Source organism: Sardina pilchardus, chromosome 24 (assembly GCF_963854185.1).
Source record: "Sardina pilchardus chromosome 24, fSarPil1.1, whole genome shotgun sequence".
Taxonomy (NCBI): Eukaryota; Metazoa; Chordata; class Actinopteri; order Clupeiformes; family Clupeidae; genus Sardina; species Sardina pilchardus.
The window spans coordinates 25,896,808-25,914,484 of NC_085017.1; the positions used below are offsets into that span (position 1 = coordinate 25,896,808).

At 41.6% G+C, this 17,677-nt stretch overlaps 3 protein-coding genes across 7 annotated transcripts in view; 2 read left to right on the forward strand and 1 right to left on the reverse strand.

Moving 5' to 3' along the window:
* The first annotated feature begins 364 nt into the window (after nucleotides 1-364).
* On the forward strand, nucleotides 365-5,030 carry pithd1 (PITH (C-terminal proteasome-interacting domain of thioredoxin-like) domain containing 1). Its single transcript, XM_062530224.1, has 6 exons — nucleotides 365-751; nucleotides 989-1,032; nucleotides 1,207-1,284; nucleotides 1,405-1,509; nucleotides 1,909-2,017; nucleotides 4,690-5,030. Exons 1-6 carry the CDS (start codon nucleotides 554-556, stop codon nucleotides 4,789-4,791), a joined length of 636 nt encoding a protein of 211 aa, XP_062386208.1. The 5' UTR covers nucleotides 365-553; the 3' UTR covers nucleotides 4,792-5,030.
* A 771-nt stretch (nucleotides 5,031-5,801) lies between these two features.
* lypla2 (lysophospholipase 2) lies at nucleotides 5,802-16,070 on the forward strand. The gene is made up of 10 exons (XM_062530225.1): nucleotides 5,802-5,879; nucleotides 7,814-7,909; nucleotides 8,914-8,945; nucleotides 9,088-9,153; nucleotides 9,682-9,729; nucleotides 10,062-10,132; nucleotides 10,342-10,415; nucleotides 12,099-12,200; nucleotides 12,688-12,864; nucleotides 13,646-16,070. Exons 2-10 carry the CDS (start codon nucleotides 7,832-7,834, stop codon nucleotides 13,694-13,696), a joined length of 699 nt encoding a protein of 232 aa, XP_062386209.1. The 5' UTR covers nucleotides 5,802-5,879; nucleotides 7,814-7,831; the 3' UTR covers nucleotides 13,697-16,070.
* A 748-nt stretch (nucleotides 16,071-16,818) lies between these two features.
* Nucleotides 16,819-17,677, reverse strand: part of si:ch211-250g4.3 (uncharacterized) — a 59,804-nt gene continuing 58,945 nt past the window's right edge. For all 5 annotated transcript variants that reach the window (XM_062530243.1, XM_062530242.1, XM_062530241.1 and 2 more), the window contains one exon: nucleotides 16,819-17,388. The gene's annotated coding sequence lies outside the window, so the exon portion shown is untranslated. The remainder of the gene's footprint in view (nucleotides 17,389-17,677) is intronic.

Genomic DNA, 17,677 nt, shown 5'->3' on the forward strand with positions numbered 1-17,677 from the left:
ACACCCTTCCTGCACAGCATGACAAGGCATTTTTATCAGCCTACATTTCATGGAGAGGCTACCATATATTTATCTTGATTAAATTAGGTTTCTTTTATCGTTAGACACCTGTTAAGTATCAGCATGCTGCCAGATGGTTATCTCGTGATATAGGCATTGGAAACCTTTAAAATGTAAAGCGGGAATTCTTTATTGAAGCATAGTTCTATTTCGACCCGAGTGTATTTCTTAAAACGACCACTGAGTGGCGCAGCATCAGACGGTACCTTATTAAAATAGCCAATCAAAGAATTTGTTTCCCATTACGTCAAAACTAGGCGACTGTATATTGAGTACATGATTGGCCAAATGACTTCAATTCATAACCAATCAAAACAGAATGTTATACTTTGCCTTGACTTGACAGGTTCGTAAATCGTGCCTTGGTTGGATGTTGTGTCACACGTGATCGTGAACTTCGTGAGTAAGCTTGTGTACACATCATTTTTGTGAGATGTTCAGTAGCAAGTAAAAGAGTCCACAAAGTTAGCCAAGTAGTTGCAGTGTTCATACAATGGCTGGACACGGCCATGGTCACGGTGGACACCATCACGGGTGTTGTGAAGACGAGCATGAGGCACCGGAGCGTGGCGTGGAGTATGCGCTTTATCAACGCATTGACTTGGAGAAAATGCAGTGTCTGAACGAGAGTCGTGACGGAGACGGAAAGCTCGTATTTAAACCGTGGGATCAACGCATAGACCGCGAGAAGGTAAACTGCTCTGAGAAATATGACAGTATTTCTAAATGGTTTTGGCCCCCTTAACATTTGCGACTCCCTCTGATATGGTGTTTGAACAGGGACAGGCACAGGCTTCTCTACGTAGGCTGTCGATTATCTCACTGCAGTCTGAACTCATACCAGTTACAACTATTTTATTGACTTGTCCACAATTTATGGACGTTTTGTGCTCAGAATTGAATTATGCTTTCTTCGTGCTCTTTTCAGTTTGTTGAGAGTGACGCCGACGAAGAACTGCTCTTCAATATTCCGTAAGGTTTTCAACCTAGCTCACTGTCACTATCATCATCCTCTGTACCACTCTTTCTCTTACAATGTGTTTAGTGTGTATGTTGTATACGCACGGCTGCACCCATCTGTAATGCCATAATGCAGCTCCCAACCGAGACTATGGAGGACGATTTCATGTGCACACCTCTCTGCAGGTTTACTGGCAGTGTCAAGCTGAAGGGAATCATCATCTCAGGAGAGGATGACGAGTCCCACCCTTCAGAGATGAGACTGTGAGTGAGTGGGTTTGGGCAGATATGATGTTGATATGATATAATATCAATTCATTAATTGGATGGCAGATTTGTGCATGATAGCTCGGTCCACTGCCTTATGTCTCATCCTTGCTTTAGGTACAAGAATATCCCACACATGTCATTTGATGACACAGAGCGGGAGCCTGAACAAGCCTTTCGTCTGAACAGAGATCCGCTTGCCGAGCTTGAGTACCCAACAAAGTAAGGATCACTATCCCGATATGTCAGCCAGACAGACAAGCACTCACTCACTCCCTTCCCCACCCCACCTTTTCGGCTTTTTTCCATGTAGTCATGTCTTTTTCTCTCCATATTGTGTTTATTAGTTGAAGTAGATTGTGTTTTTGGCTCTGTCCGATGCCATGTTCTATTAATCTGACTTCAGTATCACTATGTGGTTGACGTCCACATAGTGCCAACATCTAACATAGCTGCAATTTTCTGCAACTGATTCTCTGTGTCTTTCATGTGTATTGTATATTATATATTGTATATTATATTGTCTATTATACAATTATAATATGTTCTGTTAATTGGACAGTGTGCAGGGCCATCACCTATAACCTCTGTGACTTCATCTGACACCTGCACTCTCCACAGGATTGCCCGCTTCTCTAATGTGGAGCACCTCTCCATCCATCTGTCCCGTAATTTTGGTGCAGAGTCTACGCGTGTCTACTACATTGGACTGAGAGGGGAGTTCACACAGGTAGATGCCAAATGATGATCAGGAACTCTGATTTAATGTTTGTAATATTAGACCTAGTTTTAACTTGATGGTAAAATACTGTCTTTATAAGGATGACCAAATCAAGTCACAATTATCCTGGCCCTGGGTACAGCGCTTTGTTGGTGTAGTTCAAAGGTACACTCTGCAGATTTAGGTGTTTTTGACAACTGTGTGGCAACTCTATTTTACTCTGTTTACTCTAGTTTACTCTGCAAATTTCTTGTAAATTATCCCCCTGTACATAGGGCTATCCAATTTTGCCCAAAAACAAAATCCGATTTTTTATTACAATTACGATTATTTTTTTAAATGACAAAAGGCAAAGAAATTACTTCAAATATACTGATTTTTATTGAAGACTTCCCCCATTGGGATTTAAGTGCAAACCTTGCTCTTATTAAACAAAAAATCCCTCAAGAGATTAATATTAAGAAAAATGTGTGATCATGTTATGATTCTCATGAGATTTGTTGGCCCATTCTTGAAGTTGCATGGCTGGTTTTCTCAGTAGCAACTCACTACGTCTATGTTGTATAGCTATTCTAGGTGAATGGGTTGCCTATTACAAGTTCGTTTACAATGAAATTGGCTCTGTAAAGGTGAAAATCTTGCATGGTGTAGCCTACCTTAGCAGCAATAAAGAAAGATTTGCTCTTGGGGCCCACCTACAGTTGAGAACTAAATATGCGTCTCCTGCAACATGAACTTAACTCCAATGGTATAAAGGGAATGCACTGACAGCAGCAAGAGATATCTCAATTCCTGTAGCATAGCAGCTCGTTTCCATTTCGATTTCTATGGGTGGGGTTGCAGTGTTGTGCAGGGTTTGCGGTGTTCCTATCCAAACACCAAACTTCCTGGCAGTTTTTCAAGAGTTAAGAGCTACTCAGAGTGCGGCAGAAGTGCTTTTCGCCTCATTATGATTTGTGATGTGCCATCAAAATAATTTTGGAAACATTATGTTCAGGGGGAAAACAACTATTTTGAGGGGACCTATACTGTAAGTGTAGGTTGGGAAGCTTGCCAGGTTGTCAGGTCATATTTTCATTCAAATTAACATATAAACCATGTGTTGTGTTGCACATGTATTGACCAGATGCGTTAGTCCAGACATGCAAATTCACCTATATGCTTGTTGTCAGTCGTCATGATATTTCATTGTTAATTACTAATTTATAGCAGTCTCGAGTGCTTTCTATTAAATGTTGGCTCAGCAGTAAAGATGAAAGTAGCTGAGCCTGGCAATCCAGGGAAGTAATAAGATCTTATCCAAAGCTGCAAAGTGATACGTTTTCTCAAATATCAGACAGCTGAGCAGAAGGCAAACTTACCAAGCACTGTTTTCAGCGATTTCACTGCTTTCGTTTTTCTATTAAATGCAGCGCTGTTAAAGCAACACTAAAGCACTTTTCCTCTGTCGCACGCACGCTTTGCATGATTTACATCTAACTACATGTACCTACAGGTCCGTTACCCGATCTGGTAAACTTACATAGTGCGGTTATAGCTGACAGAGGGCCGCGAAGCAAATGCAGAAGAGCTGTTCACCCTGTTATGAGTTGATGAACCACTGAAATGATTTTGGGAATATTATTTTAAATTACAAAAAACTCTTTAATGTTGCTTTAATGTCTGGCTGAATGCTACTGACATCTTCACTGTGATCAGAGATTGTATTCCATAGCCTACTATAAGTCATGGTGTCAAAGTGATGATTAAAAAAAATCTAAAGAATCTGGAAGGCGTTCTTAATACATGGTCAAGAGACAAACATGGGTAATAGCCATGAAATTAGAAGCGGAGGTTTACCACAAACTCAAAGTCAGTGTTTAGTCACATACTTGGAATCCCCTGTTGGCCCTGTGGTATGTTTCTTAGACATACATTATATTGCCAAAAGTATTGGGTCACCTGCCTTGACTCCCACATGAACTGAACAGGGTTCATACGTTTTTAAAAAAAACCTGGAAAAGTTATGGAATTTTAAAATGCCAATTTCCAGGCCTGGAAAGGTTTTGGAAAACAAAAAACACTCCAAAAGTTTTGGAAAAGTCATGGAAATTTGCTTCATCCAATTCGACTCTGAAACATATCTCATTTGGGCAGGTCATGTCTCACACTTGCGTCACAACCAATTTTTTACGCTTTGAGAGCATTCCTTCTAGGTAACCATCGCGTTATCTCACACGTCATATCTATTATTAATGTAGCACTAGTTGATGTGAGGTTTTGTGAAATATAAGGTCATGGAAATTTGTGAAAAAGTAATGGAAAAGTCATGGAAATTATCTGGTGGAAATGTGTATGAACTCTGACTGAAGTGACATCCCATTCTTAATCCGTAAGGTTTACTATGACGCCAGTCCACCCTTTGCAGCTATAACAGCTTCATCTCCTCTGGGAAGGCTTTCCACAAGGTTTAGGAGTGTGTTTATGGGAATTTTGACCATTCTTCCAGAAGCGTATTTGTGAGGTCACACACACTAATGTTGGATGAGGCAGCAGACTGGCTCTCAGTCTCTTCTCTAATTCATCCCAAAGGTGTTTATGGGCAAAGCTGTTTATGGGCCTCCTCATCTTACTCTTTCTACACACTGGTTCTTTTCATTTCTTTTTTTCTCTTCTTGTTTCCTTCTGTCTTTGACTTCTAGGCCTACCGACATGAGGTTACCATCTGTAATTACGAGGCATCAGCCAACCCAGCTGATCACAAAGTGCAAACCATCACTCCCCAAACACACTTCATCTCCTGAAACACAAACAAACGTGCACGCAAACGCACAATAAAGAGTGCAACTGGATGGAGCCTGACTGGTGAAATGGACCTGGCAGGTAGAGATGCTGTGGACAGGGAGGAACTGGACTCAGATCGGGGGACATGAGAGCGACGCTGCAAACATGAGGCGATGCAGATACTCCCATCATCTCTAATGTTGGCACATGTAACTGTATTTTTGGTGCGCTAATAAAATTGAGAGAATTTGAGATTAAACTTGGAGTGATTTTACGGGTAGTTAAGGGTAGTTACTGTAAGCACTAGCCCTTAGCACTAGTGACCTATGGGTAAAGACAACACTAGACATTTTCTGGCTTGTCATGGCCACAGCCTGGTGAACATTTAACTACCAAATGCAGGGGCATGCATCCAGCAGACTGCCACTATCACATGTAGTGCAGGATGCATGATTCTGGGTTATCAGGAATCTGCTACATTTTCTGAGGGTAGTCATTGTCCACATGTGACAGTATGTTAGTCTGGCTCAGCGAGTCTACTGCCCGCAAGCTCATCATTTGCTGGGGGCCATAGTTCACACTTGTGACCAACTGACCATACACAAAGGTATGCACATGTGCCATTGTAGAGTTGAATGCAGTGTCCCTGAGAATAACTAGGCTTAGGGCTAGGGTCTAACATGGTGTCATTCAGCAAAATGTGTGCTGCAGCTGTTTTTTTTTAATTTTATATTATCTGTAAATCTTCAGCAGACAGAGTACCTGCATCATCGCACGATTTCGCATTATCTTATTAGATTATTTTTTTGTGCTTAGTATCTTGAGTGAATTGTCCTGTTCCAATAAAACGTTATTGTTGGACAGTTAGGCTATAATAATCACTTTGTTAATTTTTTTGACGCATGAGGTATCTGGAGCCTAATTTTACTTTTACGTTCAACTTGTTGAAAATTCAAAAGGAAACAACATTAGTAAAATATTTTGATGTCCCGGGAAGACAGGAGCTCTCCACTAAAACGCGAAAGGGTGTGGAATTTGTGATGTCAGTTATTCTCCGCCCCTTTTTGGCAGCAGCAGGAAGTTCCGGTGTGACCTGGGATAGCAAGCGGTGAGTGTATGAATTTCTGCTAAAGGGCCGCTGTTTTATTATACTACTATTTTAATCATGGACCTGTTCTAACACAGTCCAATCGTCACAAGTTGGTCGCTGGTTGTTGGGGCGTTTATCGACTTTTATAGTTGGTCGATTTGAGGCCTTAAGTACAGCAGAGGTTAACTGAGCTAGTGAGACAATACAGCCTCATCTACGGGCGACTGGTTCATTGTGAGACTGAAGAGCTAGCTAGCTAAACAGGATTAAGCTGGGTGGTTGTGGGGATGTATCGTATTCACAGTTGCAACAGTCTGCTGCGTCTCACTCATCCATTCCTGAATTCCACAATCTCGATCAACAACGTTAAGCTGCTTCCGAATCCCCATTATTTTTCCACCCCCCACCCCCCTTCTTCCTCTCTTATTGATTTAGCTTAAGCTTATTCGCGTCAATGTGCCGGTCATTTCTGTGCCCCCCCCTCTCCCATAAATGCGTAACATGATTGACATCCTATGAGCGGTCGATGCAGGGGGGCTTTGTCGTATTGCCCCGTAGTGGCGTGCGCACTGACCCAGGTACCCACCACGAGACAGTGGCTCATGACACTTCTCTAATTCTGTCCCGGGTTAGCGGACATCAGCAGTGCGTGTGATGGTGATCGTCTTTCGTTTTATATTACCACAAGTTAATGTTGTGGCGTCTTAGCAGAGTCATTTGCTTGCTGTAGCTTCGTTGCAGCGTTGGTCACTTCCATTTGATGAGCATTTATTGATGACCGATTCAGCTCTGCGGTAATGTTACGGATAATTGGCGATGGGGAGAATGACACACACCACTGAACGTCGCTGTTGATGTAGGATAATGATGTTAAAGTTAAGACCAGCACGAAACACAGGACCACTTGTTTTCTGTAATACAAGTCAGATGGAAACTCATGATGTTGTTACTAGAGGTTCTCATAGCAAGCATTGTCTGCAGGCTACCGTACTAAGAGCGCAGCGGTGAGCTCCAAGCTGATAGGCCGTTGACTTCTCATTTTGTGTGTGTCTTACCCTCTTCCTCTTATTGACTGATTTAATGGCATTCTTTTGACAGTTGTGGCACTACTGGTGACCGTGACAAAATCAGAAGTAGGATGTCACTCAAAGACTATTAGGGCCCCTGTCATTTTTAGACATAATAAGCGCACACTGAGGGCGGTCATGGTGACCTTTAGTGAGGCGTTCTCTCCATAAAGGAAGGAACTTGCATTGCAGACTACAGAGGCAAATTATCAGCATTGTGTTCTCCTGTGCTAATTTTTAATGTTGCCTGTGTTGCCCAGGGGGAAAACTGGTCACAAGGCCTGTCAAAGGCATATTTATCTTTGAAATCCTCCACTTAACTCCTTGTCCTAATCGTGGTGATCTTCCCTCATGATCATCCCATACATTTTCACAGAGTATTTATGAGTTAGTTACTGCATAATCAAGCAGGTTTAACCATTAACTGATGTTCTTGCCTGTTCCTGCCTGTTCCATACGCCCTTCCCTCTCTGTCTCGAGAATTTCCTCCTCTTATCTCTCCCCCCCCCGTCTGTGCACTCTACCTGTGCCAGGAAATGCAGCCTTGTTTATCTTGATTGCTAAACGTCCTCATTTCATGATTAATGGGATTTATCTGCAGCATTGTGGATGGACACCATAAGCAGCAGCAATTTAATAAGTGGAGAGTGTGTAGAGGCCTGTTTAGTGTCAGGGCGAGTTGACAAATGGAGTGCTGACATTCCTCAGTCACTGTGGCCTTGCAGACTGTTGTTCCTGAGGTGTGCAGGGCCATTTATTAGGAACGGATGTCTGTGTAGATCTGATATCCTTGATGGACACCCTCCCCCTATTCCCATGGCAGCATCATTATACTTGTGTGAGTGGGACCTCTGCTTACTGTGTGTATGTGTTTCCTTCCTTCAGTAGCACCTGTTCCAGTGTATGTGTGGCAACAACATGTCTGTGCCGCTGCTTGCCGAGGCTGTGACGGTGTCGGGGACCGAGAAGGAGACAGCTGCAGTGAGTCTTCCTGCACACACACACACACACACACACACACACACACACACACACACACACACACTCACACAATCACTCTCTCTCTCTCTCTCTTCCTTACACACATTCATCTTAGCACACACACACACTCACACTCACACTCACACTCACACTCACACTCACACTCACACTCACTCACTCTCTTCCTTACACACGTTCATCTTAGCACACGCACACACACACACACACACTGAGAGTCTCATACAGTCACAACAGAGTTCTCCTCCCGACTCTTCTCTTCAGTACACTTCTAATCCTGATGTTGAATACCAGCAAGATAGACACCTGCTGTTTCTGCGCCATATTGATCTCTCAGTGGTTGTGTTCATTGTCAGGAAGATTTGAGTCCTTGGTTCATAGCTTGGGAGTCGATAGGAATTAGTGCCAGTCCCAGAGATCCAGAGAGTAACACATTAGCCATATCTGCTGTCATGATTTGTCATTAGCATTTTTTGGGGTGAGCTAATGTGGTGAGCTATCCATAAAACCCTTGAATGCGGATTTGAATACCGTACTTCCTCTTATGTAGATGAATTGTGGATTAGCTTATACAGGGTTTCTGTGGAGACTTAAGTTTACAATTTAATAATATAAAATGTGGGACTTAAATGTTCTTAAATATAAAAATATTATGCACTAGAAACTGGTTAAACTTTTGTGCTTGTGAAGCTGTTCTTGAATTTCACTTATAATGGTCTTAAAAAGTAATAGGCCTACATTTGAGTTACTGAAACCTGCAGCAACCATGTTATAACACATTGTTGACATCTTATGTTACTTTAAACAAATTCAGAGGGGTAAAGTAGTGCGTATAGACCTATAGAATAGCCATTCTAGTGCCTTCAAGTCCTTGTAAATGCGATTTACACAGAGACATTTAGAATAGATTGCATAAAAAATACATTTTGCTTTGCATTTTTCACTTCACCAATCACACAAACTCTATTCCTTATTTTTCTCTACAGGTTATCTTCCTCCATGGGTTAGGTGATTCTGGGTGAGTTCATTTTTTATTTTTTTTTGCTCGTCCTGTGGTGTAGAAGTCCTCATTATTTATCTCTGTCTTGCCCCAACACTCTCGTGCATGCGTATATTTATGTGGGTGTGTGTGTGTGTGTGTGTGTGTTCTTGTCTCACAGACATGGCTGGGCGGACGCCATGACGTCCATCCGACTGCCCTATGTGAAGTACATCTGCCCACACGCGTGAGTAAACCAGCTCTGATCAGTTGCAGATTCACGGCACAACAGCGTATTTATGGCCCCATTTGTGCTGAGGTGCACAGGGAGACCTTTCTCATCAAAGGCACCGTTTTTGTCTTCGTTCTGGGAAGAGGGCCGTTTGGAGATTCAAGCGGCCAAATTATCCTCATAATTGAATTGTGACTCCCATTGTCCCATTGTCATGACTCATCATAGGCAGTTTACTGTTCTTCATCGTCCTTGCAAGAGGTGTTCTGAATTAGCATCACCGACCTCCCATTTTAAGTGTGCTAAAAGGGTACAACCTTCACACTCCTTTGACTTACACTGACCCACTTAAACTGGATGAGGCATACTGTTATGAATGAAACGTGCCCATGCATAATCCTACAGATTGATGTACAATGTGCTGTTTAAAAGTGTGATGCTCTCTGACTAGCACTGAAGTGCAATTTTTGAAGCATAACAGTTTTCCATAAGTGGTACTTGTAGCTCTCCTGCAGTGCTCATCTCTGTTTCTCTGCTCCACAGGCCTAGAATACCTGTTACCTTGAACATGAAGATGACTATGCCCTCATGGTGAGTTGGGTTGTTATGTGGGTGTTAGGTTATGCCGGTGTCTGTCTGCGTATGTGTAATGAAGTAGGTGCTTGTCTGTGTGTTTTATAGGATGTGCATTTGTGCATCTGGAGTGTGTGTGTGTGTGTGTGCGCGTGCGTGTGTGTGCGTGCGTGCGTGCGTATGTATGTATGCACGCTTGTGTGCTTAGGGTGTGTTTTCGTATAAATATATTTGAGCATTATGAAGTTGATGCTGGTGCTGCCATGATGAGGGTGTGAGTGCCTGTTGTGTGCATCTGTATTGTTGGGATAAGTGTGTGAGCCTGTCTAACAGTGTATTTCCATACTCAGGTTTGATCTGATGGGATTGAGTCCAGAGTCTCCAGAAGATGAGGCTGGAATCAAGAGGGCAGCGGAGAACAGTGAGTGAAGAAAAGCTAAACACACACACACACACACACACACACACACACACACACACACACACACACACACACACACACACACACACACACAAACCATTGACTAGACTCACCGACTTTTCAGGGACAATGTTTCCTTTAAAGTCAGTGCTTCAGATACAACATAAACCAGACATGCATTCTTAATGTACTTAATTTCTCTTCTCCAGTCAAGGCTATTATTGACCATGAGGCTAAGAACGGAATCCCCCCCAACCGGGTGCTTCTAGGGGGCTTCTCACAGGTGAGTCAAACTACAGGTTCAAGCCATCTAGTCATTGTTCTCCACAGCTGGGCATCTACAGTGCTTCTTGAAAGTTTGTGAACCAATGCGTAAGTTGCCTAAAAAGAAGGAATAAAAAAATTGTCTTTTGGAAATTCATCTTAATGCCTTAATTTTAAAAAATCAAACCTTTAAGGACACCAATTGTCTATGTAATTGAATAATGTATTGTAAATAAATAAAAGTTCTTCCTTAAAATACAGGGTGCATAAGTATACACACACCCTATGTTAAATTACCATAGGGGCAGGCTGATTTTTATTTTTAAAGACCAGTTATTTAATGGATCCAGGGTACTATACATCCCGATAAAGTTCCCGTCGCTTTTGGAAATAAAATAGCCCCACATCATCACATACCCTTCACCATACCTTCACAATGGCAGGAGCACATAAATAGGCATCCAAATGTTGCAAAATAGTGTACATATCTAAAAGCACATTCAGTTATGAGATTGTGAACTGAATTTCTCATTATTAATGATTATTGATTATTATCAATTATTCATTGTGTGGCCTTGCACACAGCCAAATAAGTTTATCTCTGCTCAATCTACTGATGTGTGGTGTAAAACTATACTGGTAGTATGAATTAGCTTGTGCAAATAAGCAAAATCTTACCTCTCTTTTGGTGGGGGTGGGATGGAGGTAAATATTTATCCATGGTCATCCAAGCAACCGAAAACCTTTACAAAAAATCATTCATACCAAGCGCAATATCACTTCTCAACTCACAAGTCCAAGTCCATGCTTAAAGGGATAATCCGGAGTGAAATGCAGTTTAGATCAATTTTTCGGACTATTGGGAGTACATACGTTGAGTTGACACCAAAATCATGTCATTCGGATGTATTTTGAGAAAGTTCGCGCTCACCGTTTTTAGCCAAAACTCGTTAGCCTGGAAGTGACCGGGGCGTGTCCTTTCGCCGCTACAAAACGCTATTTTTATACCTCTTCTACTGTTCCAAACAACACTACACTTACGTGGTAGTGAGTAGAGGTTCCCTAAAGCCAAACCGAAGTATCAGCACGTCTTTATGTGGTCGGATAGAGAGTCCGTACCTTTCCGGAAATGTTAGTAAAGTGTTGTGAAAACGTTGCTAGCTGCAACAGCGACATTTCCGGAAAGGTACTGACTCGATTAAATTCATTCTGGACTCTCTATCCGACCACATAAAGACGTGGGGATACTTCGGTTTGGCTTTAGGGACCCTCTACTCACTACCACGTAAGTGTAGTGTTGTTTGGAACAGTAGAAGAGGTATAAAAATAGCGTTTTGTAGCGGCGAAATGACATGCCCGAGTCACCTCCAGGCTAACGAGTTTTGGCTAAAAACGGTGAGCTCGAACTTTCTCAAAATACATCCGAATGACATGATTTTGGTGTCAACTCAACGTATGTACTCCCAATAGTCCGAAAAATTGATCTAAAGTGCATTTCACTCCGGATTATCCCTTTAATATTGGTGTGTTGTGAAAGTGTTACTTATTGTTTGTTTCTTTTTTTAAAGGGTGATTGTGCTATGTGTTGTTTCTATTCATTGTCTATTTATTTTGTCTGTGGACACAATGACAAATTCCCACTGTTGTGGATCAATAACGCGATTATTATTATTATTCCAACATTGTACTTATTGTCCTGCAGGGCGGCGCTCTCTCCCTCTACACTGCGCTCACCTGCCAGCAGCAGCTTGCTGGTGTGGTTGCCCTGAGCTGCTGGTTACCACTACACAAGTCCTTCCCTCAGGTAACTCTCTCTCTCTTTCTCTCTCTCTCTCTCTCTCTCTCTCTCTCTCTCTCTCTCTCTCTCTCTCTCTCTCTCTCTCTCTCTCTCTCTCTCTCTCTCTCACACTCACACACTCACACACTCACACACACACTCACACTCACACTCACACTCACACTTACACACACACACACACACACACACACACGTACAGCATTGATTAGATTATGTTATTGGTCTCTTCTTTGAGTCATGATTTTGTCAGTGTGTATGTGAAATACTTTGTGGGATGCACAGTACTTTGAAGTGTTCTCAAAATCTCAAAAGCACAGAGGTCCCAATCCAAGTGGGGTTTTAAGATAGAATGTTTACGGTAAAGAAAACAAAAGACAAAAATGCCATAATTTTTCTGCCTAAGAGGAATGAAACTCTTCACATGTGGGTGTCTGTCAGGGTCAGTTAAGCAGGGATGTTAACATAGTGGTGTTTTGGTCTGTCTGCTCCACAGGCAGCGAGTAACAGTGGGAACCGGGATATGCCCATCCTCCAGTGCCATGGGGAGATGGACCCCATGATCCCGGTGCAGTTTGGAGCCATGACATCCGAAAAGCTTAAGAGCATTGTCTCGCCGCAGAAAATCAGCTTCATTACCTACCCCAATGTCATGCATAGCTCCTGTCCTCAGGTCAGTGTGTGTGTATGTGTTTGTTTGTCTGTGTTTTTTGTTTGTGTTGTCTCTTTGGTCTCACTGGTCTAGTGCAAAGCCCCCACGTTCAGGTGAGGATATGATTGATTGATGATTTGATTTAATGACCACACAGCCAGGCTGGTGAAATTTGTTTTCAGTACAGCCCTTGGTACAGGTTCCAACATGACATTAAAGATACAGTATACGTAGTATAGCATTCATACAGACAGACACATTCATACATGATAACTAAGGGTCATACTTAATCCGCAACAATCCTCAGTGTTTAGAGTTCAGAATGTTTATTGCTATTGGAATGAAGCGGGTTGTTCTGGAGGTAATTGTCCTGTAACGTCTCCCAGAGGGCAGTAGCTGGAAGGCGTAGTGTGCATGGTGGGTGATGTGAGAAATTATCTTGTGTGCCCTGCGTAATGTCCTTCATATGAGCATACGGCGGGGATCACGTTAGCCAGCGGCAAGCGGCAGGTTTCCTATTGTTCTCTATGGTGGAGTTGAACTTGGTTCAACTTTGAAGCGCAACGCTCGGCTCATCACAATCAGTTTTAGAATGTTTAGGTATCTAAGAACGTAACAACAAAGATTGAACTTAGGAACGAGATAGAATGTTTTGGATTCATTATTATGGTCTGAGCGTTGCGTTACGCTTGCCGCTGCCGCTTGCCGCTGGCTAATGTGATCCCACGCATAAATGTCTATGTCTGCCGAGTTGCTGTGCACACTTAGTCCTCTAAATTCATCTCTGTTTTATTTTCCACAGGAGATGTCTGCTGTGAAGGAGTTTATTGAGAAGCAGTTGCCCCGAATCTGACCTCTCTGTGACCCCACTGTGACCTTCACACACTGATCCTCACCTTCAACCTGCCATTCTCCCACAGGAAACAGCCATGAACACATCCCCATCACACATACCCAAGGAGCTACACACACACACACACACACACACACATATACATACATACACACATATAAATTCAATCTGTAACAGAAATGCATACCAACACACCAACACACAAACACCACATTCAAAACGGCAAGAAACATATGCATTAATAAATACACAGGCATGGACATTCAGTTGTACATACTGTGAACATTTCAGAAACACCTTGTTTGGACATACTGTACCTTTGTGTACACGGAAGTATTTGTCAAATGTTACTGGACACACTGTTTGTAAACGCACAGGGTTAAAACACAGCGACTAGTTTGTGCTTGCTCTGGCAAACACACTCGTCCTGAAGGACCACTTATTCACACAGTACGTCTTAATATGCCTTTATCACACTCTGCCCCAAGCAACCCTCAACATTCCCTCATCAGCTGGCATTCATACTGTCTCCCTTTCGCTTTACCTCCCTCTGTCTTTCTGTCTACTCTTTCACTCTCTCACACCCACTCTCATGCTGTGTGAGTAAGACTGCAAGGGAGTTGTACCGAAAACATTAGGCCTTACCTGGGTCTGGACTTGTTGACCACGACCCATTCCAACTACCCACCCACCCACCCACCCTCCTCCCACCCCCACCCTTCACCCAACTGCATGCTGGGCTGATCTGCTGGGCTGAAGGGCTCAGGTCCAAGCACTGATGCCGCCTCTCGATCTGACTGATCCACACGTTTGGGGTTAAATCATTAAGAAAAAAGAAGGAAACAATCCAAATAAAAGACACCAGTGCTTCATTCAATCTATCTATCACCATTCTGTTCTGTTCTGTTCTGTTCTTTCATTAATACCATTTAGATTATGAAAATTTGAGCAATGATGAAATTTGTTTGGTTTGTCAGTATGTTTTTTTTGCTATTTGATTGTGCTATGCCTAATTGAAGTGACCGAGAACTGTTAATGTTACAAAGATAGAGAACATTATTAATTTGATGCAAAATCAGACTATCACAAGGTTTTACATCTGTGGTAACACATGGCATATTGAATATATAGTGCACTATTAATCAAGTTATAAAATAACATTACAATCCCAAACATCTAAATTGATTAGTTTGATTAAGATTAGGAAGAGAGAGAAAAACATAATTTTGTGTCCTGCTTATACCAGTTGACTTGTAGGTATCATCTAGCAGTAAGGTAGAATTTCATCATCGTAGTGGTTCTGCACTGTGTTTCGGTTAAGACGAGACCGCCTGTGTTTTTACTTTGGTAGTTTGCTGACATGTGAGGATACATTCAGAGCTAATGGTCAGGATTTGAGACGACACATACACATACACACTCACTCACACACATACATACACACAAACATGCATCGGCTGTGGCAACTTGCAATGGGAATATATCTCTTTTAAAACTAAACTGAAGAATCATTTGTTTTAAAAAAGTATAAGTATATAACAGTGAAATCAATAAGATAATCTCCAGTGATTTGGGATTCTGCATTGGACTCAGGAATTGGTCCTGCAGTGCCGCTCTGCTTGGGTGTCCTGCACACGTTAGTTCTCCATGGCTTGTGTTCTGTATATCTAAGAATATTGTTTTAATGCTTAATGTTAATTGAACAGATTGTTGTTTGATAAGTGATGAATGTCTTACTCTTCTTTATGTTCTGTCTTTCTCTTTCCACTCTTCCTTTGAATAGTTGATTTTCAAGCCTCCTCCCACATATATTACACCACACCACTGTTCATCTGTGAGTTTCATCTCTAAACAGCACTGTCTGCTCCATATCCTGTCAAAAATTAGTCTTACTCCTCAGAGGAGATAAGTTTACTTTATGAATGAAACTCAAGGACATTAGACCACAAAAGTGTTCTATTTAATTAATCCGTGAATCCACAGCTTTAGACCTCACAGGGCTCGCTTTCATAGTTGACCCCATCTCAAGCCCTCTACCCTTTTTCCGTATTGGTCTCCATGACGTTTTCCGTTATAGTTTCCTTCACTGGCTCTAGGCTTGTAAAGTTGATTGTAAAGCTGCTCCTTAGATAGGTCGGCAGAACTTGGTAGCCTAACTTTGAACCCCCACTTCCAGGCTTATCAAGTCATGTATCCCCAACCCCAGCCATGTTTTGACATGGACTGAATTTTTGCGTTCGTTATTACATTATCTCATTTTGTCAGATTGTTTTGTCATTTTTCCTTGCCATGTTTGTTGACTTACTGTTTTGAAGGACAGCTATGTCCATTTTTCCAAGACACCTGTGTATGGAATAAATGATGCAAATCGCATAATCACGTACTTTTCAAGTGTTGTTTTTGGCTTGGGCACAATGCAACCAGTGTTTAACCTTAGTTTGTTTATATTTGAGAGGTGATATTTATACTGGTGACCAAACACTCTGGCAAGCAGTTTCTGCACCTTACTAGTCCTCATTCATCCACTAGATGGCTCTACTGACATTCGTTAGCAACTGGTAAAGAGGATTTCAAATGGGCCCTGAATTTTGCCATAACATGCCTCACTTGCTAGTTGTCTGGGCTTGGGACTCAAACTACAAAATAGCCAGAACACAGGACCAACCCTAGGCTCTGAAGTTGAACAGTGAGTTGCTTAGTGTGTGTACATCTTTCAAGTTTTAGTGGCTCCCTATAGATAGATAGATAGATACTTTATTGATTCCCAAGGGGAAATTCCAGACACTCTGGAAAGGAATGGAGTGTCAAAGTTGCTGGGCTCTTCTTTTCATGGCTACAATCACAGAGGATGGTTGATGACTGCACTTTTGTAGCACTTTAGGAATGATAAGAAAGGTGACAGATTTTGGAAGTGAGCTCCTCATCTAAGTTTGGCATTCAACTCTTGTTGAGGTGCCAGCTAGGGCTTTACTTTAAGCTCACAAAGGAATGGAGTGTTAAAGTTGCTGGGCTCTTCTTTTCATGGCTACAATCACAGAGGATGGTTGATGACTGCACTTTTTTAGCACTTTCTTGTAGCCTGCTGACTGGTGTATTTGGTGAGCAGCAGGTATCAAGCTCAGTCTTGTATAATAGTTGTTTATTCGTTTTATTGAACACACAAGTAGTCAAACATTGTGAATACATTAGATCTTGGACCTTCCATTAAATCTTGCACCTCAACACACCCGATAGCACTCAAAAGTATTAGTTAATGTGTGCCTCAAGTGCACTAATATAGCCCATGTAATAAGTAAATAGTTCTTAAATAAATAAAAGCTGCTCAAAGTATGAGATACACAAGCCTATATGCATTACCAAATTCAATTAAATAAATTAATAAATAATAAACAATTCAAATTCAGAAATGAAATGTAGAGACATTGAAATGTAGTGGCCAAATGTAATGGCCAATTGAGTCCTTTGAAGTTGCTTATTTAGTATATTCTACTTGCAAATTCACAATTCTTGACAAAATATCATCCTTCAGTCAGGAAATGTTGGACAGAGATAATATGTATATAAAATTAAAAGAATATAATATGAGATAAAATTAACAAAGCAAGCAAGCGCAAAAAAAGTAGTTGCGGATAAATGGCAATTTTGCTTTTTGCAAATTTGAGATGTGTCCATCCAAGTTCTAAGAATATTTTCTGAAAGACAAAAAATGAAATGATCAATTAGAAACATGACAAAATATGTTAAAACATAAAAGTACTTGATAACATATTGATACTCTGTTTAAACTATTCCATTGTTCATTTGAATTCCTTTGTTAATTTGAATTTAAAATGATTTACAGTGCCTATAGAAAATCATCATACCCCTTTGAAATAGTTACTTTCTTTGGGCTTTGATTTCAGGCTGTAAGACAAATAAAGTAACCATTTCAAAGGGGCATGATGATTTTCTATAGGCACTGTATGTCACTTTGCCACCCAC

Coding starts and splice junctions, on each gene's coding strand:
- pithd1 (XM_062530224.1), top strand. CDS start 554: ATGGCTGGACACGGCCATGGTCACGGTGGACACCATCACGGGTGTTGT. Junction 752..988: donor AACGCATAGACCGCGAGAAG/GTAAACTGCTCT, acceptor TGCTCTTTTCAG/TTTGTTGAGAGTGACGCCGA. Junction 1,510..1,908: donor GAGCTTGAGTACCCAACAAA/GTAAGGATCACT, acceptor CACTCTCCACAG/GATTGCCCGCTTCTCTAATG.
- lypla2 (XM_062530225.1), top strand. CDS start 7,832: ATGTGTGGCAACAACATGTCTGTGCCGCTGCTTGCCGAGGCTGTGACG. Junction 7,910..8,913: donor CCGAGAAGGAGACAGCTGCA/GTGAGTCTTCCT, acceptor TTTTCTCTACAG/GTTATCTTCCTCCATGGGTT. Junction 8,946..9,087: donor CATGGGTTAGGTGATTCTGG/GTGAGTTCATTT, acceptor CTTGTCTCACAG/ACATGGCTGGGCGGACGCCA.